This window comes from Squalius cephalus (genome assembly GCF_949319135.1).
Source record: "Squalius cephalus genome assembly, chromosome: 3".
NCBI lineage: Eukaryota > Metazoa > Chordata > Actinopteri > Cypriniformes > Leuciscidae > Squalius > Squalius cephalus.
In genome coordinates this window covers 51,510,095-51,533,260 of record NC_137124.1, presented here as the reverse complement: position 1 = coordinate 51,533,260, position 23,166 = coordinate 51,510,095, and the positions used below count along the sequence as shown (strand labels likewise).

Sequence of the window (23,166 nt, the reverse complement as noted above, 5' to 3'; positions counted from 1 at the left end):
GGCCAGCAAGCCGTTTCATCTGTGGACTTGGGTGGGTAGTAAGTCCTATTCAGCAGCCCCGGGTCAAAGAGTTCCCGGGAGAATGTCATATGGAATAGTAGGATATTCCTCAACCCCAATTCCTGCCTCAATGGCAGGACAACATCATTGCTTGTTGATTTGTGACTGCGCAGAGTGGGCTGTAAAAATAACAGAGGAAGTTGTAGCCGACCAAAAGGTGGTACACCAGGCATCAGATCCTGAAACTGTTAACAAACAGGCCTAGGCTCAATCTCTTCTCAGAGACGGGCCAAGTGGGAAGCCACTCTTTTGAGCGAAAATGTGGAGATACAAATTGACTTAACTTCCTTCAACTAATTGAACATGTCACCAAGAGCCCTCTAGACACTGAGACACTACCTAATGCCATGAAACTGTTTGTTGATGGGTCTAGCTTTCATGAGCAGTGAACACGCTTCACAGGCTGGGTGGTTGTAAATGAGCATGGTGAAACTGTTGACTGTGGTTCTCTTTCAGGCGGAGGAGCTCAAGTTGCAGAACTTGTCATTTTGACACGAGCCCTGCAGTTTGTTTAAGGAAAAAGGGTCAATGTGTACAGTAGATATTTATATAAAGTGATGTATGATTTCAGACCCGTATGGAAACTCAGAGGATTGTTAACTATTGCTGGACTTCCTATCTGTCACCAACAGCAGGTCATTTAACTAATGGATTCATGTGCTCTCCTTGCAGAAGGAGCTGTTATCAAAGTAACAGGACACTCAAAGGACAACTCGCCTGAATCCAAGGAAAACCAAGCTGCAGATGCCACTGCCAGGGGGGCAGCAAAACAAACAGAAGGAACTGTCAGTCTAGCGTCTCTTTCTCCACAGGAGGAGGAAATACATTTTTGCATTATATGCTGTTGATGAGGTAGAGCAATGGACAACATTAAGTGCACACCAGAGCTCAAATTTACTGAGTGACTTGTTTGCCCTTCTTCTGCTTGAACTGAATTAATGTCTCTGTATCATGGTTTGGCACATGCAGGTCCCGAAAAGTAACATGCAATGATAATGATTTCAAAAAACATGGTGGTGGCCAAAGACGAGAAATGCTTGCTCTGATTTATGCAAAAGGTGTAATAGTATGTCTTAAAGTGAATTCCCCGTCAAAGCATAAAATCTCTTTGGGACATGCTGATACAATAGATCAGCTTTAACTTACAGTTAACTTACAGTACACTTTAATGATTGTTTATTAGTTTTTTTTTTTCACTTAGAAACTTGCACAGCAAATGCAATAGCCACAATCTTGCTGAATGAAGTTTTTCCGAGATTGGGGTTAAAAAAAATCTAATTTTGTGTATGGGGGGGATTTTGCAAGGTTTTTTTTTTTTTTTTTTTCAATGTTTTTAAAACAGAAAAAAGCAGGAGCATGTACTAGAGGGCAAAATCAATATGGACACAGTATGGTCTGCACTGCACACACAATGAATTATGGGTATGACAAACAGAGGACACAGTGTCCTTTAATGGCAGTGGGGATGGTGTGCTTACATGCACTTCATGAGTCTCCATGATCTGTCAAGACAATGCTCCTTTTAGCTTTCCTTTATTTTGAGCTGCCTTTCACCTTTATTTTATAATAAAAATGCAAAATTATGCAATGTAATATTTATTACGGGAGCTTTAAATTATATATATATAAATATATTTTTAAATAGTGTGCAGTTGTCTGTTCATTTCTAAATCCCTGTTTTGCTTTCACAGCCACTGTCCGCCTCTTATGTAACACAATTTTCCATTATACATGCAGTATTGATCAGACATAGTGATTGTAACCTTGTGTGTACATGCCTGTTCAGCCATACGCTTTCATTCATTATCCAAAAAGACATTTGACAACAATTTACTAATTTCAACTGCATCTCCAGAATATCAAAAAACATTCAGATTTAGCAAGATAACAAAGCTAGAGATTTCAACCAAGGCAGCATTTATTTGAATGAAAATACAGTAAAAACAGTAATATTGTGATATCTTGTATTATAACAATTTAAAATAACTGTTTTCTATCTGAATATTTGAAATTGTAATCAATTTACAATTGTCAAAGCTGAATTTTCAGCATCATTACCCCCCCCCCCCCCCCCCCTCAAAAAAAAAAAAGAAAAAAAGAAATGAGGTATGCCGTCAACATGAATGTTTTACCTCTATATTCTTAATGTTTATGATGTTTGGGTTTTTTTTGTTTTTTTTTGGAGGATGGCTCTAGAAGTCTTGGAATATATTGTGATGTTTTGCTCTTTTTGGAGCATTTCTCTTTATGATAAAGAAAAAAAAAATTGGGTGTACTATTTCTTTAAGGTTTGATTTGTGAAACTATGCGTGTGTGTGTGTGAGAGAGCAGATGCAGATATTTCAAGAAACATGGTCAGTGAAGAATTTCTTCTGTCTGAATATTTTACTGCCATCTGGCTTTATTTCAATATTAATGTGAGTATTCTGCATAAATAAATGATAAAACCTGATTGATGCCAAGCACTAAAAATAGCTACCTCCCCTAGAGGTAAAAAAAGAGAGTGACAATAACAAGATTAAATAGACAGAAGAATAAAAATAGATTGGAAAGAGATTTCATGTATTGCCTTAGATGAAGCTTTCAGGCTAAATCAAGCTTTAGAAGATGGCACTCAATGTGCAGACAAACCCTAAAGTTTTTGAATCAATATGGAAAATTTAATTTAAACTTTAAAATTTTACAATTTAAAAATTGTTAAATAAACCGATTTATGTTTCAGCAACTTCTTGATTCTGTAATCCTATTACATTTACATTTATGCATTTGGCAGACGCTTTTATCCAAAGCGACTTACATTGCATTTCAAGGTACACATTTACATTCTAATCAGTTTAGTATTATAGTACTTTTCACAAATAAATAAATAGTTAAAATGAATAATAAGGAAGTATACACTTTAACCAACAGTGCAGCACTGAGAATCATATTTTCTCAAAGCAAAGACCAGGTAATGCAAATTGTACAGTCCACAGTGACATGAATATGACAATTTATCTTGACATCAAGTACTGCGTTCTCAGCGCTGTTAAAATAAAAGTCCTGTAGCTGTTAAAATAAAAGCTGCTTCCAAAACTTCGGCCAAACAGAAATACTTGCATAGACAGCTTAGATTAGTCTTAAAAGTTAGTCATCAAATTTTTTCTTTAAGACTGCTCCTAACTTTTTAAAGTCATTTACTTAAAAAGGTAGATTGATCTAGTTTAAATCGGAAAAGTAAGACGGATTACCTCTTTTCTAACTGCTAGTTGGTCAAACTAGTCTTAATATAATGCCAGTCATTTAAAAATCACTAGCATGAGTAATATGATATTCTGAATACAGGTGCAGATAGACTGACGTATAGGCAGAACAACAGACTTAACAAACCCTTGTCAAACTGCCAGTTAATCAGACATTGATTCAGTCAAAGTGAGTAAAACATGCAACCAGACCTTGGCCTTTTCGAGCTGAGTCTGAGCCTGTCTCTCAGCTTCTCTGCGTAAGGTCTCTTTATCTTCCTCCAGAGACACATCTGAGTCCGATGGCCGACTAGTGTATGAGTCCGCAGAACCCTATGGCAAGAGCAGAGAGATTTATTTTTCATGCATAAAAGAATGTTGGTGACCAAATAGTTTTGGTTACCATTGAAACAAAACATAAACAAACAGCTTCAGCAACAGTTTATCAAGCTTAATGCATCAAGGGCCATGTGTGTCAGTATAAAGTCCAAAACCATTGACCATTTGGGATGAAACAGAGCCAGTTAAAAGTAAACAAAATCTTACTGAGCACATTTTTATGTGCCATGGATAATTAGAAAGAAAGATATACCCTGCTAAAAAAAGAAATACATTTCTGTCATGACAGATCTCTTGAGTGTTTGGCATGGTCGATATGTTTTCTTGGCGAAAATAGATCTGCTGCTGCAGAGCAAGTACAGGACTTGCTACTGCCAATACACGACACGCTGCTGTGAGCGCGTAAGACATTATTATGTAAAACGCATGTAAAGCCACTTCTCCGAAGAGCCGTAAGAACTGTGTGTATGCTAGCTATGTGTGCCCTTTATGCCGAGTTCACACTGAACGATTTTAGCCCCGATTTTCTCTCACAAAAAAAAAAGGGTCTGTGAAAGAGTTCTGACTGAAAACTACATGGGCGATGACCTACAGCCAATGAGAGCAATACAGGACAGCGGGATGTTTGGGGAGGAGTTACAGACCAGAATATCATTATTTACCCTCAACTCTCTTTGCAGAAAACACTTGCTCCCCTTGAATCAGCGCACAGACAATTTGGATCGCAATCTTCCTGCATGCTATCATTTTTAATAACAATTTCAGTCTCACGCACGCGTGATCTTATATTTCCTTATCTCTTCTCGCGTGTGTTTGGCTGTGAAACGTAGTTTGCGGACCTGACAGAAGTTGTCGGCGATTCTTCTTATTGTAAAGTCATGCAGTGTGAAACCTCCTGTCTCCGATCCATCGTGAAGTGAGCACACACCAGCAACTGAATGCTACCCCAGATAGTCGTGCAGTGTATAAAGAACAGTGACCCGACTACTTTGAAAATCGTGCAGTGTGAACTCGGCATTAGTTTTATTTGAGTATAAGAAATGGGGCATGTGCTTGGTCTTGGTGGACTAGATGTGCCTACGCAAGTATCCCCCCAAGCAGATCTAGCCGTTAGACAAGTTGGCTGCCATGAGGTGTATTTTTTTCACTTTGTTTTTTAAAGGTCCCATGGGATCACGAAGAACGGGACCTTTAAGAGGGGTGTCCCTAGTGATCTACCAGTTAGGGCTGTGCGATTAATCCTAAGGTCCTCCCCAATATGTGAAACGATTATTGTACAGCAGCCAATACATCTAAATCTGCCAAACAAGTGAGTGTTGTAAAATGAAGTCTACTGTTGCTAAACTGCGAGACGTGTTGATATTAAACAGTGTTATTAAAAGCATATTAAGCCACAAAAGAGATACTGTTCCCTAGGCGGCCTCCTGAGTGCACGCTCCGAGACGGGGCAGAACGCACGTAAGCAAAGTATACTGTGAGGTTTAGACACGCCTAAACGGTCAAATAGCCTATATACACAAATACGTCAAAATGCTGTTTTGGCAAGTATCCTCGTAAACACAGTCGGTTATGTTTCAAGGTAATGTAAACACTGAGAAAGAGCGTGTTTGTATCAGTATATTGGATCTGTGCAGCTCTTAAAGTGACAGCAGCCTAATAAATCAGTTGCAGTCATTATTGCTAATCAAACAACAAAAGACAAAGATAAAATCACTCACTGCTCTTGAATGAATAAACTCTCGTTTTAATAAGGATTAGTCTATATTTAATGTATACAGCAGTGTTATTTTCCATTTGATTACTTCATTCAATTTATTTTGTTGGGTATTACTTATCTGAATACCACTGTTAGGATATCTTCCTGAAAAACCTAAATAATTATTTATTTATTTTATTTCATTACAAAAACGACAAAAAATACAACAGAACAAATTCAGTTTCTTTGCTCTTACTGAACGTTTACATCTCTTCTGTAACTGTTTTGAGGACTTTTTACTTACATTAACCTAGTATTAGTTTTTGAAGTTGATAATTGTGATATTTCACTGACATTTAAAATCACTCATATTATGAAAAACGACTCTGATCATATCACAGCCACCAATAATCGTGTTAAATAATCGTGATTTCAATACTGAGCAAAATAATCGTGATTATGATTTTTGCTATAATCGAGCATCCCTACTACCAGTGTGGTGTTAGTTACATGCCTACACTGTAAAAAGAAATTGCAGTAATTCTGACAGTAACATGCTGTTTTCCATTAAAACCGTAATTTACCGTAGAAAACAGTGCATTCTGGGTGATATTTGTCATTTTCAAGAAAGTAGCCTACAGCAATATACTATGAATTAACACCGCTAAAAGTCGACACTCAGAGGCTGTGTTCCAAATCACACCATATATACCCTCATTTACTATTCCCTACATTAGTTCACCAATATAGTCCACTTGACTGAGTGAATAAAAATAAGTGAGTAAATTTAGACAATGATGAACACAAGCAGAATCACTGAAGGAAAGAGGAACAAGAACAGAGAAAAGTTTAAATCAACTGAAGATAAAATAAGGCCTTACATCTCTGAAGATCTCAGCAGAGGAAGATTAAACAACTCCACAAACAGCATTATCAGCTTAACTTATTACTAACCAGATTGACCTGATTTCTGTCATACGTCTACAGAAGTACTTATTAAAAAAGTGACAGAGGGTTTAGATGTCATTTCATTGTTCCATTTGATGTTACCATGATGGTGATCAGTGTTTGCTTTAGTTGGGCTCTTGACCCTTGACCTGTGAACATTAGTTTTTCTTTCGCTGCTGTAGCTGTGTCTGTAAAATACATTTGCTATGGCAAAAAAAAAAAAAAGCTGAAAGAAAACAGGATCAGATGACAATGGCTGTTTGTTAATGATCACAATCATCATCTAGTGGCCTGATAAACTGATCTCATTTATAATGTATTTATATGGGTGATGTTTTGTATTTTTGAGTATGGCATCACTGTGATTCTACAGAATGAGATCAATCTGTGTTTTGACAACCAGAAAATATGAAGGATTTTGAAAACAGTTTATGCTTGAAACGCTGTGAACTTCTGTATCAGCCAGACACACACAGACATCAAGAATCAATCGTATGAATCTCAACAATTTTTAAATATTTTTCTTACACAAACTCATCGCTTTGCTTCAGAAGGCCTTTATTACTTAGTCTCCAGGAGCCGTGTGGAGTTCGTTTATGATGGATGGATGGATTCACTTTTTTGAGCTTCATACTGTTGGTAGCAATTCACTGCCATTATCAAGCTTGGAAGAGCCAGGATATTATTTAATATAACTCCAATTGTATTCGTCTGAAAGAAGAAAGTCATACACATTTAGGATGGCTTGAGGGTGAGTAAATTATGGGCTAATTTTCATTTTAAAGTGAACTACTCCTTTAAGACACAACAGTGTTTTATACTTTATCGCAACATTGCTAGTGTGCTGTTGATAAATAATATTCGCTAACATTGCAATCTGAATTTACTATACGCTGCTGCTGAACAAAAGTACTAGAATTGTTGTAAGATCCATTGAAATATGCGAATACGAAACCAAACAAGTCAAATTGCCAGCAATGCTTTGTCACTGTATCCTCATAGCAACTGCATTGTCCACTTGCTGCTGCTGCATAAACGTAATATTGCACATACGCTAGCTGCTAGCTTAGTAATTCACTCTAAGCATTAAAGGGATAGTTCGGCCAAAAATGATATTTAATCCATGATTTACTCACCCTCAAGCCGTTCGAGATGCATGTGTCAATCATTTTTCAGACGAACACATTTTCAGTTATTTTAGAAAATGTCTTAGATCTTTCAGTGGTTATAATGTGAAGCTATGGGGTCCACCTCCTTCAAGTCCCAAAATGTGCATGCATCCTTCACAAAAGTAATCCATCCGGCTCCAGGGGGATAAACGAAGGCCTTCTGAGGGTAATCCGTGCGGTTTTGTCGTAAAAATATACATATTTAAAACTTTATAAATGAAAATATCTTGCTTCCGGCAACGGTCGACGCGCGTTCACGGGAGATGGATGCCGGCGTAGGACGTAGCGTAGGAAGCGTAAAGTATAGCTAAATCAAACGCTACGTCCTACATCATACGCCGGCATCCATCTCCCGTGAACGCGCGTCGACCGTTGCCGGAAGCAAGATATTTTCATTTATAAAGTTTTAAATATGTATATTTTTACGACAAAACCGCACGGATTACCCTCAGAAGGCCTTCGTTTATCTCCCTGGAGCCGGATGGATTACTTTTGTGAAGGATGCATGCACATTTTGGGACTTGAAGGAGTGGACCCCATAACTTGACATTATAACCACTGAAAGATCTAAGACATTTTCTAAAATAACTGAAAATGTGTTCGTCTGAAAAATGATTGACATATGCATCTCGAACGGCTTGAGGGTGAGTAAATCATGGGTTAAATATCATTTTTGGCCGAACTATCCCTTTAAAACAGGACTGTTAACATGACTCATGATTTTAAAGCTTGTGTATGGTTACTTTAAAAGTAATTAAGGCAGACCATGCAATAATGCATGGTATTGCACAATAAAGACTTCACTTATCTTAGATGTTGAATTTCAGAGGAATTCTGAAAAGCGTGCTGTAACTGCTACAGCAAATGCTGACCAAGCGTTTGAAGGTTGAGCAGAGAGCTCATTGGCTGCTGATACAGCAGGAACCAATCAGCTGTGCCCTATAGAGAATGATGTGATTGCAAGCAGATTCCATTAAGGACCTATCCGCCTGAACGACATTTGCCAGTTCATTGTAAACTATATAAAGACTTTGAGCTTTATTTCAAGGATGTTTTATTTGGGTTTTTCATTTTTTGAGAAGCAATATGAGAATATATTTTTTCTTTGCAACTTAATTATTTTGCTTGCAAAATATTTTATCCACAAGTGTAAAACTATGAAGGTAACCCCCAATTGTTCTCACTCTCAAGAACGTTAAGTTTTATATCAAATCTTGATCTACCTCTTGTAACAAAAAGGCTACTAAAACTTTGAATGTATGCTCATTTTTTGGCGTTTTTGTATACATTTTTTATTTTATTATTATTTTATGTTTTGTGGGGAGAATTTCTTTCTTTTTTTTAATGATACTTCATTTTTTAATTTAAGTTTTTTTGTTTGTATTTATTTATTTGTTTTTCTTTCTTACTCTGAATTCAAATTAATTCAAATTTATCAGTCCCTGAACCTCTGGCTTTCTTTTCTGGTTTATGACTTTTCACTTTTGTATTTTGTAAGTAAATGTTTAATAAAAAAAACAAAAAAAACACCTAGAGTTTCATGACAGAAATTGTATTTTAAAAATTAGTTTTTACAACGGAAACACTTTAAAAGAAGTTTTTAATTGCGAACTGAATGCTTCAGACATCACAGAATGTTAATTGTAATCAAATGAAACTGTATTAGTTAAAATATATTTTAAATGCAGTTAGATGAACTTAAAGGCACAGGTCGAGGCCGAGAGCCGTGGGAACTGACTGAGGCCTGTGGAGCGAATGGTAATGAGAGACCCATGAAGGAGCTCCCTAGCTATATTTCATTATGCTTATATGCCGCAGTCGGCCGCTGCCTCTCCTTTTATTTTGTTGTTTGAACTTGGTTACAGTTATGTTTGATCACTTAAATTCACACTATTTTATTTATTTCTAATGAAATAGCTGCAAGTGCAATTAAAATTGTGGGGTAGCGCATGCAGTGCTGTTTTACTTGGTCAAAACCATCATACTAAAAATACATTTAAAATACAAAATACTTTATTTAATACATTGTCTAAAAATACAATATATCAAATATATTATATGGTGGAGAAAATGTTCTATTACTGTTACTACAAATAAATCTCTTTCTGATTATGCTATGCTAGCCACAAAATAGTGTTGTCTCTGAGGCATGGTACAAACATGTTACTCATGGTAAATCAAAAAAGGGTCTGTGAAAGAGTTCTGACTGAAAACTACATGGGTCATTTTGGCCATCTACATGGTAAAAACGGAAATCGAAGGTAATGCGGATATGATGTCATTGACAGGCAACGCAATGACATTGGCCGTTTACACTAGTTAAAAATGCATATTTCTATGGATTTAAACATTGTTGGAAAAAATTGGGATAATGTAAGTACACAAGTCAGCAAAATGTATAACACTGTTCTAGTGGTTTTTGGATATTTTAATCCAAAAATATTACATATTGTGCCTTTAAGAGTGCTTTTTGACATACTTAAGTAGGACTTAAGTACATCTTTATATTTTTGGATTGTTTTAGTATGTTAGTCACATCAAAATAAGTCTACTTCTTTAAAGTATGACAAAAGATTTTTAAAACATCATTTTTAAAAATGTACTTTAAATAAAACTTTTAGGCTTGGTTTCACAGACATGGCTTAGACTAAACCAGGATTAGGTCTTAGTTAAATTAGGACATTTAAGTAGCTTTTATAAACGTGCTTTTGCATTACTGATGTACAGTAATGAAAGTGTATTCTTTAAGTACACTTAAGTTGCTTTTTATATACTTAAGATTATATTATCTGCAAGTACAGTTGAACAATACACGTGCACAATCAATACAATTAAGCACACTTTTTCATAAGGCTAGTAATAATAACAAAACATATTAGAATGTGTGCATCTCTGTATGTATTTCTACCCCCTTTCGTGCACTCGGCTTTAGAGAGAGATTCAAGGAACTGTTTAGAGATTAAACCTTAACACTGAATAGACACTATGTTAACATGGAATCATGGTAACCTAATGTCAAGCAAGGTCAGAAGTGAAATGTGGGTGTGATCATTCAAGAACATGCAGACAATAAATCACTCAGTATCATACTAGCATATCCTTTCGCTGTTAATTTTCAAATGCACAACTCACTCAAAAACACAAATAGTGTTGATTAAGAGCTTCTTACGCCAATGTTGTTCTTGACTCGGTTTCCTGTTGCTCGTTTCAGCAGTCGTATCCAGGAGGCCTTCATCAGCCAATCCAGTTAGAGCATCTGCTCTCCTCACCATACCAACCACAAACTTCAATAAACTCTAAAAACAACTATACACTGCCCATCATCTACCAAATGATACGCAAACATTCTACTTAAACCTGAGAGCTGCTACTGTCAAAAATGAAATTATCGTTAAGTTAAGAGAAAAACAGCTAAATCTATATCAGAGTAGAAGGTCCTTGTTTGATAAAGTGCATGAAGGACCTCAACAAATGAACTACTGCTGTTTTTGTAGCTTTGACTAAAACTACAATTTAACCCAGATAAAGTCAAGTGCTACCTAATTTCTTGGCAGTTGCCCGGGCTAATGTTATCAATGCTAGATGTGCTGTCGCTGTAGGAACGAAGAGTTCTGCTGTGTTGTTGACGATGGCACGCAATTCCATGTGCTTGCTCTCGATCCCTGCGCATAGTGTAGGCTATGATGAGAGCTGCAACGGCCTATGCATTTCCTCCTAAAATGAATGAGACTCGGTCCATCCCGCTGCAGCAACACCACCGAGCCAGGCTGTCATGCTCCTCTATGAAGAGCCCTTCCCCGCTCCCCAGAGCCCAGCACTCCGACGCTAAAGATGCAAGCACGTTTGCTGCAGTGATTTGCACCTCTAACAGCCAGATTTTCTTTCACACGTTGTCATTCCCGCCTTCTGCATATTCCTCAGTTAAACCATCAGGCATCCAGATTTCTGTATGATTTAGTCTTCCTGTGTCTCTGATACGTCCTCTGTTTTGCCTCCACTCAGCCCTCTTTTCTCATCTCCCACCCTCCCCATCCTCCTCGCTCTCTGCCTCTGCGTTGGTCTTCAGTCTCTCCATCTGTGAGTCGTCTTCTGTGATTAATCCCGCTGCACGTTTACGTGTGTGTGTGTGTGTGTGTGCGGGAGCATGTGTACAGTTTCTGCAAAATGTGCGTCTGCCCTTGTGAAAAAAGAAGTGTGCTTAACTGTATTGAATGTGCGCTTCAAATCTTCAAATATTTACATTTAAAAAACTGTACTTGCAGATAATGTAAATTAAACTAATTGTAGCCTACTTAAAGAGAGAACACTTTTGACTGTTTCTTAACACACTTAAAAATGGAATGTCAAATTAAAAGTTTTACTTGTTCATTTTAAATAATTATCTATGTTTTAATATTCTTGTGTTTTAAAGAAGTACACTTATTTTGATGTGTTGACTAACATACTAAAGCACATGTAAAGTTCTTGATTATAATTTTAACTGTAGTGTGTTATTTTTTAGTTCTCGGGGAACTGGTTAGTTCCTACCTGTGCAAAAGCCACTTAAGTGTCCAAAGAATTTCACACTTAAGTGTTAAGTTCTTCTTAAATATATTAAAATATATTATAAGTACACTTTTTAAAAGGGTTTGAATGGTTTCCCAAGAACCCTTAAAAACTGTAAACAGCACATAAATTGTCTCTCATTTTATACTAATACACAAAGGTCTTATAAGCATTCAGTCTGAGATATAACAGGTTATTTATTGCATTAAGTGGAAGAGATATAAACTTGCACAACTGAGACTTGCTAATATTGTTATTATTAAATAAACCTATTCAATTTACAACTGATTGTCAGTATATTATTTAGGCTATATTAGTCTACAAAATGAAATTTGAGAACTGTCTTGCACTGTCTCTATTTTGTCTTACCTTGTAAAAGTCAAGGACTGATTTACACAAAGTCTAATTTTCTAATTTTATATATATATATTAGGGCTGGGAATCGATAAAAAAAAAAAAAAACTAATTAATCGCACAATTTGCTGTGATTAATTGCAATTAATCGCATTTCCCCCAAACTTGTAATCATCAGTATTTAAACGTAGAATCACTAATTAAATTAAACAACGAGAAATAAAGAAAAATGTCCACACAAATTAAAATATTAAACATCAAAAATATCAATATATTATTCTTCATTCAGTTCTATGCAACATACTCAGATTTAACAGATTTATTTTTTGACTAATTATCAAAATAAAGTATAGTCATACAAAGCTATTATTACCAGAGCATGTGATCAGAGCAGGTAATTTTACCATTGTTGCCCAGGCTAAACCAGCTCAGCAAACAGAAGTCTACTACTGAGAAATTTCACGTTATTTGTGCGGACTTTGCTTTTTCAGTGCGTGATCGGTACATGATTGGAGCGTTTGGACCGTTAACGACAGAGCAGAATGCGCAGCACAAACACGGAGTGGAACATTGAGCAGAGAGCGCAGCGTGCCGACACACACACACACACGGAACGGAGAGTGCGGCGCACACACGGAGTGGAAAAGACAAGCTGCGCGAGAATGAAACCTGATCGCCGAATGGAGGACTCAACAGGCTTTTCACTCTGGAGACATGAGTGCAACTGTAACCGGCTCTACACAAAAAAAGTAACCAGCTCTACACATAGGTTATAGAACCTAGCGAAAGTGTTGGGTGTCCGCAGCCCACAGCTCTACAAATATCTGTTAGCAAGGTGCCACGTGCCAGGGCCCAGGAGGATGCAACACTTCTTGTTGAGTGAGCTCGCAGCCTAAGCAGGCAAGGCACGTTTGGGTGCTTCGTAAGCCAAGGCAATGGCATCCACTATCCAGTGGGCCATCCTCTGCTTGGAGACAGCCTTTCCCTTCTGCTGGCCTCCGTAACAGACAAAGAGTGGGTCTGAAGTCCTGAAGCTTTGAGTTCTGTTTATGTACTGTCGCAGAGCACGGACGGGACAGAGTAAAGCCAGGGCTGTGTCTGCCTTCTCCGAGGGCAGCGCTTGCAGGTTCACCGCCTGGTCCTTGAAGGGAGTGATAGGAACCTTGGGGACATAGCCAGGCGGGGTATCAATACCACGTGGTGGTCGGTCGGCCCGACACAGAATTTGTAAGTCTGCTGACTGCAAAGGCTCGAAGGGAGTGTTCTGAAGCACCAGAATAAGGTCCCAAGAGGGTATGAGGGAGGTTGAGGAGGATTTAACCGTATTGCCCCCCTAATGAACCTGACGACCAGGTCATGCTTCCTAACCGACTTACCTCCTATGGGGTTGTGATATGCGGAAATAGCAACAGCATAAACTTTGAGGGTGGAGGGAGACAGCCTTCACTCCAACCCGTGCTGCAGGAAGGAAAGTATGACACTAATTGAACATCTTCGGGGGTCCTCTCTGTGAGAGGACCACCACTTGACGAACAGGCTCCACTTCAAAGCGTAAGCGTGTCTCGTAGAGAGTGATCGTGCAGAAGTGATGGTGTTAAGTACCTCAGGGGGTAAGTCACCTAGAACCTCCGCTTCCCGTTCAGGGACCAGACATGGAGTTTCCAGAGATCTGTGCGCAGGTGGCATAGGGTGGCATTCCTTCCTCAGAGGAATGCGCCAGCGAGGGGCTGTCGCAAGGAGCATGAGCATCAGTAGGGCATAACTATTAAGACCTGCTCCTCGTCCTCCCTGACTTTGCACAGAGTCTGTGCAAGTAGGCTCACGGGGGAAGCTCCTGAGTCTGCTACTGACTGCAAAGAACTGCTGGGCCAGTCCTCGACAGTGTCGCCGAAAAGGCCACCTTGTAGGATGGGAGCATCGAGAAAGTGTACTTTGACGACCTCTCGGATCTTTGCAAGGCCAGCCAGGGGGCGCTTCTGGACCACCAAGGTGGACATCGTCTGGTCGAGGACCTGCGCCGTGACTTGATCACGTCAGTCAACATGCGCAGCTCAACCCCGACTCAGAACTACCCTTGTGCAATAAGAGTGCCTTGGCCTCGCATGCAGGGCGGAGGTGGCCTGCCAGAGGCATAGCCACCCCACCGTCAAAGGTAGTGAGAGAGGTGAAAACTTTTATGTAGAATTTGGCACTTTTGGTGTTCCATATTTGGCATATTTAGAAGGACCAGCAATCCCATCCAGAGGCTGCACAGCTTGTGATGCACTAGAGGGGGAGGGGCCCAAGGGGGTTGGTTCCCGAAGGAGAAGCCCTCACCGCTCAGGTCACCCAAGATATTTTACCGAAGTAGACCCTACAACAGAGAATAGGCAAGGGGGCCGCGCACCTAGAGCGCCGAGCGAATGCTGGGTTGCCGTGACAACCCGCGCTGCAGCCCGGCATCTCGACGGCACACAACACGCTGAGGAGCGATAGACCTCATGATCTCCATGGTCTCCCAGAGTGTCGAGCAGACCAACAGAGGGGACTCAAGCTTTCCGGAGAAAGAAGTACCAGTGTTTCCCCTACAATGTATTAAGCAGCGGCGCAGCGCCGCCGCTGGATTTTCAGCGCCACTGCAAAATCTTCACATGATCAGTATATCACAACATTCACTTACACACCTAAAAACACGTGAAACATGGCGACTGGCGGCGCTGCTAATGCGATGGCTCTGAATCCACTTGTTGACAAGAAAGGAGGAAAGAGCCACAAATGTAAATATTTTATGTCACGTTGCCATAAGGGGCCGTTCACATAGCGCGTTTTTTGCGTTTGCAAATTCGTTATTTCAAATGTGGGCGCGCGGCAAGCGCGCTCATAAGGGCCTGTTCACATATCGTGTCTTTTGCGCGCTCAAGTTCGTTATTTCAAATGTAGGCGCGCGGTATGCGCGCTCATAATAGAAGCGACAAGGCGCGCTCGCTTTCTCAGGCGCGCCTCTGTTCATGGTTGCATAGCAATATGTGATGCTATGTGTGATATGTGATGCTCTTTTTTTTTGTGCTTATGGTAAATCTTTGATTAATAAAAAGTTAAAAACGAACATCATGTAATAATATTTCACAATATTAGGCTACAAATACAAAAGAAATCCTGTTTCTGACCAGTTCAAGGTACGTGCTGCAATAATCATGCCTTCTGCTGATCGTATGTCAAATTTCTCAAAATGTCCATTTCTATCCACAAAACTTGCCAGAAGTCATGGTTTAAGGGGTTATTTGCAAAAAAAAAATCTTCCGGGGGTGCATGCCCCCGAACCCCCGAGCGCGGCTTGGTAACAACCTCCGGCACGTAACAGCACTGCTGCTGGAAAAATTTATAGGGGAAACACTGAGTACATTTACTTCGTTACATTTACTTGAGTATTTTTGGGGTAAATTTATTCTTTTAAGAGTAGATTTAAATGTGGGTACTTTTACTTTAACTCAAGTACATTTCTTCTAAAAAACCGGTACTTTTACTTTGTTATGCTGGGCAACGTTCCTCTAGTTACTTAAATGCAATGCATGATAAACGCATAGTTTATTCCAAGCGCGCCGTCTCTTTTTTTCTGGGGCATGAGCGATGCCCTATTCACAAATGAGAAATGAATCACTCTTTTGAGTCAATTCTGTTCAAAGGCTTGATCAAACAAGTTGGCAAAACTGTCTAAATTGGTTCGCAAATCTGAGTTTGAATGATTTGTTCAGTTTCCTGCATGCACTAAATCGTCTGAAGTGGTTTCTCACTTGGAAGTCGTAACAGGAAATTAAGAGCATTGGATGAAGTGGCCGTGGACCTACATACATTTATGTATGCTGTCTGTGAATGATTCCACAGGTAGAGCTACATTCGATTTCAATTCATTCAACAGATTACGCCACAATACCAGTACTACAAAGTATGACATTACCAGTTTTTTTTTTATTTATATTATGCATTAAATAGCTACCATTGTTTACAGAGTGTGAAATGAACACCTGCCAACCCACAGTCATTTTTGGGTATTGCGCAGTGGAGGCAAACTGTTCGTCTAGAAAACGAATGCCTTTGCTTAGACACAATTAACCAGTTTATACGCGCCTGCAGAAATATACATTTCATTGCATTTTGAAGAACAGACGGAAGAAGAATCATCAATGTGCATTTGATCGTAAATTTGTGTTCAGATGTTCAGTAGCGGTATAAATACACAGAAGTTCATAACTGAAAAGTTCAGGGAGTGGTGCTAAGGTTAATGTGTATAGAGACCGTGTTTGAAAATAACGTACCATCTACACTAAACCCTACACTAACCTAACTAATAGTGTTATCAAAATCAAATATTTGCTGAAGCAACTATACCATTGCTTCCACAAATCTTTGAATTCTTTTGTGGAGTATCATGACATTCTACATGGGACTTGTACCCGAGTGCTTCGCAAAGACACCCGGAATGCTGTACCAGGTGAGCTACCGAGCAAGTTTACTATATCAGAAAAGCTGTACATATGGAGTTGATGATGTGACGCAACCATCAAAATGTATTAGTTTATAAATCATGCATATGGTAAAAGTGTTTTCAGGTCATAACATAATATTGCACAAGGAAATGTGTGAAATAATCGAATTCTGCTCTTGTAATCATAATTTGTGTGAAAAGGAAAACAAATTGGTGTTTACTGCCTCTAATGTTCATTTCAGCTGGAAACTGTTTAGCAGAAATGCAGGTAGAGGCACGTTTTTCCAATGAGCCTATGTTAATATTATTTTATCCCTTATAATTGTCTCACTCGCTCACACACACAATCACATAGACTCAGCTGTGCTCCTCAGGCAATTTAGAGAGTGTGAAACACACACACACACAGACACACAAATTCACTTGGATGTATTCGACCATGTTGCACTCTGTCATTTTAAATTAGAACACCACACATCAATGTGGATAATTACACATATTGACTAAATCCCAAAGATTTACATACACACACACACACACTATGTAATCTTACATCTATGATTTAAGAGATTAGCTTACATTTTAAAGTGTTTAAAGGTTGCAGTTAGTAGTGCAAGTTATTTGTCTCTTTTTCTCACTTGTCTTTCCTTTTTCACACACTTTAAATATTAAGCTGTTTAATTTGTTGTGTAGTTATTTGTCCTCGAGATGACTAGCAAAAAACATTTACCAAGAATTATCTCGGTCTAGCCACCTACAAAATCACATGCTACAAATGCACAAATTTATATTATAAGTGGAGCACCCATTAACTGCATTAAATTTTCCAAACCTTTTCATTAAACAAAGAAAAATCTATATTCAGAAAACAATAAAAAATGAACAATTGTATTTACTATTCTTGTTTTCGGCCTATATGCCGAACCCAGTAGGAAACGTGTATGAATGTTCTAAACTAGTCTTAAAAGAAAAAGTACAAAAAGTGATCCAGACATTACAGATGAATTTCTCGTTATTATTCCTTGAGTTTTATCATGCCAAGCAGTTGCAGACAGTTCTTAAGAAACCCAAAGTTCAGTATGTCTATGTACCATGGCCTACGAAAGCTCTATTTATTCTATACTTGATGTTGAAACCCATCGCATACGTAGTTAAGACAATCACAGGCTTGTAATGACACCTTTACAGTCTCTAACACATTCACACATCAATGCAAGGTTGTGAAAAAGTCTTCTGGAAACTTTCAGGAAATGTGTTATTACCACCCACAAAATCCTAGCCTAGAAAATTCCAGAAAGGAGCCGTGCATTGTTTAAAAGAGAAGAAAAATGGAAGTTGAACGTCACAAAGACGGACAAAAACTAGTGTGTAAGCAGCTTAAAACTCATATTGGGACTCACCAAATCAGACTCCTCGCTGGTTGAGAGGTACATGTCTATGAACATCTGTCTGTGTGTGTGTGTGCGCAAAATGTGTGTGTCAGAGAGCACTACTCCACCCAGTTGCTCTACAAACAGTCCTAGTAAGAGAAGGGGGGAGAAGGAAGAGCGGTTTCCTCTCGCTCTTGTGGGCTGAGTTTGAAGGGGCTCAAATATGTGCTTGTAAAATGAATGGTCTGTTAGTCTACATTCTCTCTCCTCCCAAAAGCACGTCAAGTTGCTCTGCTAAACCCAGAATTCTCTCTCTTTCCCACGCTAAGAAAAAAACCCACTGTGACAGTCCATCCCACAAACAACCCATGCTCTCTCAGACATGCACATAACCACATGTGGAGTCTCACATTATACCAAAGGTTAGTAAAAATTATTCAATGCAAATAAGGGTGACTAAATAAACATATTAAAGTGACAGCCCTATACTTCATTAATACAGATTTGGGATGTATCTGAATACAATTAATGCATTACGTATTCTGAATCCAGCTCTATTCAGCCCTTTTTTGAATACATATGTTGTTTTGACTATATACAGATGTGAAAGAAAATCAAGTGAGAAATGCTTCTCTTGTCCTCTTGCTCTCCCTTCCCCAGCGTTGCCAAACTCCTCCCCCTAAAAATTGCCCTCAAAAGTGGTTCTGTGAAAAGTTTTATTCATAAAAGAACCATTTTCTTCCTCTCAGTGTAAAGAATAATAATGTAAAGAACCCTTTTCCACTATAAAAGAACATTTTGTGGAATGGAAAGATTCCATTGACAGAACCATCAATGCCAATAAAAAAATAATAAGAAATTTGAACTAAATTTTGTAACTTTGTACTGTACATGGCCTGACTGAGCTCAAACGTTAGGTCAAGGCAGGGCATCCCTTACAAAAAAGTATTCAACAAATACATTTTATTAAGGAACTTGTTGAAGTTGTAAATAAAATAGATTATTGGGGTAATTCTTACAAGAAAATACTCTAAATACTTCAAAATGTCATGTTTAATGTAACATTACCTGCAATTTCTTTATAATTATTTTTACAAAACCAAGGTACTTCTAATTTACTTTTAAGTGTATTTCAATATTTCTTGGAACTAAACTGGCCCGCTGTAAATGTATAATAATTTATACTTTATAACTGTACTTTAAGTGTAACAGATATAGTTTACGTCAACATTTATTTTGTATTGCAAGTATGCTGTAAACTATATATACAAGTACTTTTTTATAAACTAAAATTGGACCAATTTAGTTCCAAGAAGTATTGAAATAGTACACTTACAAGTATACTAGTACTATATTGGAAAATATACTTGAACTTAAGTTTACTTAAATAAATGAACCTGAAGTATAATTGTTCAATCAAAGAGCCAAAATACAATATATATATCTATAAAAAAAATGGACAATTATTTTTAATCACCGTTATCTGTTTTGATGTAAAAATTCTACAAACATTATAAGTGTTACGTCTGATCTTTTGATTGTTTGAGTTTTGTTTGATTTGGCTTTCCTGTTCAGTTTCCTGTGTTAGTTAATGGGTGCGTCTCAATCAGCTCCCTAGTTTAGTAGTCTGGGCACTGATCAGGTAGTCGGCTATTTTTTATTTTTTATCTCAATCGCAAAATCCTTTCAGTGCAATGAAACGTTCGTTTTCTAAAAAGTCCCACAATGCACCGTTAAAACAGGGAGCATCAATGCTATGTTCCCTTAACGGAAGTTCAAAAGGGTGAAACATACATCACATGAGCCAACTCACTACACATAATGACACGCGATAGATGTTTTTTCAAATACAAACCATTATTCAATTATTTGTCAGCATAAACATACATCGCTAGACAGGAAATGAACATAACCGTTCAAGAGGGAATTTTGGTGGAATTGGACTGCCTGGAGAGGCTGATCAACTTGAGTGACATTGAGCCAGTTCCCCTCCTTGTTTCGGTCCTTGAGCAACCTCCTTCCCTGCCAGTCCCATCCTGCTGTTTAAATGTTTCAGTTCCATCTGAAGTCTTTCCTACTCTGCTGGTTCCATCAAGCTTCAAGCTTGTTTTGTTACCCAACACCAAGCTTGTTTCGTCGTCCAGTGATGATGCTCCAACCCTGACTCCCACTTCCAACATCTCTGCCTGTCCCATATTGGCCAAGGAGGCTGTCTGTGAACTCTGTCTGTCATGTATTGGCCAAGGAGGCAGTCTCATAACAGTCTTCCTATGCTAGCCAGTTCTTCGGCCCAGTCTCCGCTGGCTCCCTTCGGCTCCTCCTTCGTTGGCTCATCCTAGCAGCTCGGATCTGCCTTGGACTTCCAGTTCAACAACTCCGCCCTGGTGTGTCGACCCTCTGGCTCCACCTCGAACCACCATGCTCGCCATCTACCTCGGCCCGTCGACCAGTCGGCATCATCCTGGTTACTCGCTCACTCGGCTCCACCTGCGACCATCGTCCTTATGACTCCCTCCGGCTCCATCTTGGTCAGTTGTGGCTCTGCCTACACCACAGACTTCTGGCCTTTGGAGGAGCCTGACGGAGATGAAAGGCTCTCCACCTTTTCAGCTCTGTCGTGCTCCTCCTTCCCCCTGGCTCTGCCTCAGTCCCCAGTAGCACCGGCTCCGCCTCAGTCCACCACGGGCAGTCATCAATATGGCTCTGCCTCGGCTTCCAGGTCCTTTAGTGTTGCCCGGTTTCTTCGGCTGCGCTTGGGTCTCCACCTCCACCAGCTTCGACTCTGTCAGTTGACTCCCTGGTTCCATCTTCCTGGTAGCATGGTTTAGGGTCACTTCCTGGCTCCTCCTGCCGTCGTCTCCTCCCTGGATCCTCCCTCGTCCTGGGTTGTTTCCCCTGCCAGCACCTCATCCCCTGCCTAAGCCCTCTACTGCCTTCCTCTGTTGGACATTTTTGTTAAGGCGTGCTTTTTTGAAGGCGGGCTAATGTTTCGTTTGATCTGAGTGTGTTTTGTTTGAGTTGGACTCTGTTAGTTTTGCACTGTGTTCTGATTTAACCCAAATTAAAACTATTCAGATTGTTATTCAGCAAATACAGTTATGCTTTGTTTCTCAATTTACTGAGTTTACAATCTAGACTTTACACCAGGGTTCACCAATCTCGGTCCTGGAGGGCCGCTGTCCTGCAGAGTTTAGCTCCAACCCCAATTAAACACACCTGAACCAGCTAATCAAGGTCTCATTAGGCATACTAGAAACTTTCAAACAGGTGTGTTGGAGCTGGTTGGAGCTAAACTCTGCAGGGACAGCGGCCGTCCAGGACCGAGATTGGTGAACCCTGCTTTACACCAACATTCTCTTATGATCGCATATTTCTTGTATGCTCTCTATGACATGAAAGAAAGTCTTATTAAAGAAGACTAATGCTGTAATCTTAAGACAAAGAGTTTTATATGGTTACTTAGATGCACACCAACATATGCACACACTCAGTTTCTCCCTTTCTCACCCTAGTCCCAACACTAAGTGCGTAAAAATATAAATATATATGGCCATTTCAAATGAAACAGAGACCATTTCCTTACCTTGACCTTCTTAGACATGTTCACTGTCTAACAGTGGGGAAAAAAGGATGGTTACTACTGCAACTGTCCCTCTGATCAATAATTCAGGCTTGAATTCACAATGACTACATGTAGTTTCCAATTACAGTTATCAGGTTAGTGAAAGACACTATGTTAACAAACAGCAATCACAAAAAGCTGTTTGTAAATTCTTGTAAATATCGGGATGTAAAGTAAATTGTCAAAGGGAATCTATAATGCTATTCCCTAACCCTTCTAGAAAAGGTTTCATGCTTTAATGTTCAAAAAACACATTTTTGAAATATTTTATATTATTGCACGATCTCTCTTCCCAACTACCAGTAACGATCTGTCTGGTTCCTGTCTATATGGAGCCCTTTCTTCCGAAAAGCACAATGTGCTCTGATTGGTCGGCTGGACCAGTGTGTTCTGATTGGTGAGCGTGTTTGGGAAATGTCACTCCCCTAACCATAACTGCGAGTTTCAACACAGCGCTAACGCAACTCAACCACTTTTTACTCTTTTTTTTTTAAATAAGACTGCTGTGAATTAAAATGTTGCAAATATGAAATGGTTTGCAAAATCAAACTGGATTACAAAACCTTAAATGCTACTATGCATTTTTTTAGATTGTAACAAGACTCTTCCACAAATCTGCAGTCAAGGGACTTATGGGGTCTGCAGTATGATTTATATTAACTACAGCAATGTTGATATTAATCAAAATTTTATGTATGTTGCCAAATGTCCTTAAACTTACCATTATGCAAAATAAATGCACTTAATTGTATTGAACACTTGTAGTGTACTTTAAGAAAACTGTACTTGCAGATAATATATCATATTAATGTAATGAAAGGCCACTAAAATGTACTTAAAGAGAGAACACTGTCATGTTTCTTAACACTTGATTACACTTAAAAAGAGCACTTTGTAATAATCTGTATTACTGTCTTACTTTTACTTTGTAAAGTTTATTTTAAAGTACATTATATTTGAATAATCTGTTGTTGTGCTTCAAAAGTACACTTATTTTGATGTGCTGACAATCATACTAAAACATGTAAAGTACTTGATTGTAATTTTAACCTGTGTTATTCGATATTACATTTAAAGTTTGAAATATATTTCTAATGTACTAAATTGCAAATGTGTAATTGCAAATATATTTAAATACATGACATACATACTTTTCAATAGTGTATTTTCAATTTACCATAAATGGTTGTAATTATACAATTTAATTAATTAAAATTTTAATTAAGTGGATCAAAAAAAAAAAGCCCTCAAGTTCAGCTAATTGCATTTAATATCAATTTAAACAATACACTTTCACTTAATTGCAATTAACATGCAATTAAATGCCCGGCCTTGCAATCAATAATTATCAAAATTCCATTACATTCTGAGCTTGGTTCT

At 38.7% G+C, this 23,166-nt stretch overlaps 1 protein-coding gene across 4 annotated transcripts in view; it reads right to left on the bottom strand.

Moving 5' to 3' along the window:
* cacnb2a (calcium channel, voltage-dependent, beta 2a) overlaps window positions 1-18,368 on the bottom strand; it is a 41,934-nt gene extending 23,566 nt beyond the window's left edge. The window contains exons 1-2 of one of the 4 annotated variants that reach the window (XM_079866704.1): window positions 18,195-18,368; window positions 3,495-3,614 (exon numbers count right to left, since the gene is read on the bottom strand). In XM_079866704.1, coding sequence (XP_079722830.1) covers window positions 3,495-3,614; window positions 18,195-18,239 — 165 coding nt within the window. In that variant the 5' untranslated portion in view covers window positions 18,240-18,368. Of the gene's footprint in view, window positions 1-3,494; window positions 3,615-10,602; window positions 11,537-18,194 lie in introns of those variants that run through there. The other 3 variants (XM_079866706.1, XM_079866703.1, XM_079866705.1) reach the window with 3 other exon arrangements.
* Between the last annotated feature and the right edge of the window lie 4,798 nt (window positions 18,369-23,166).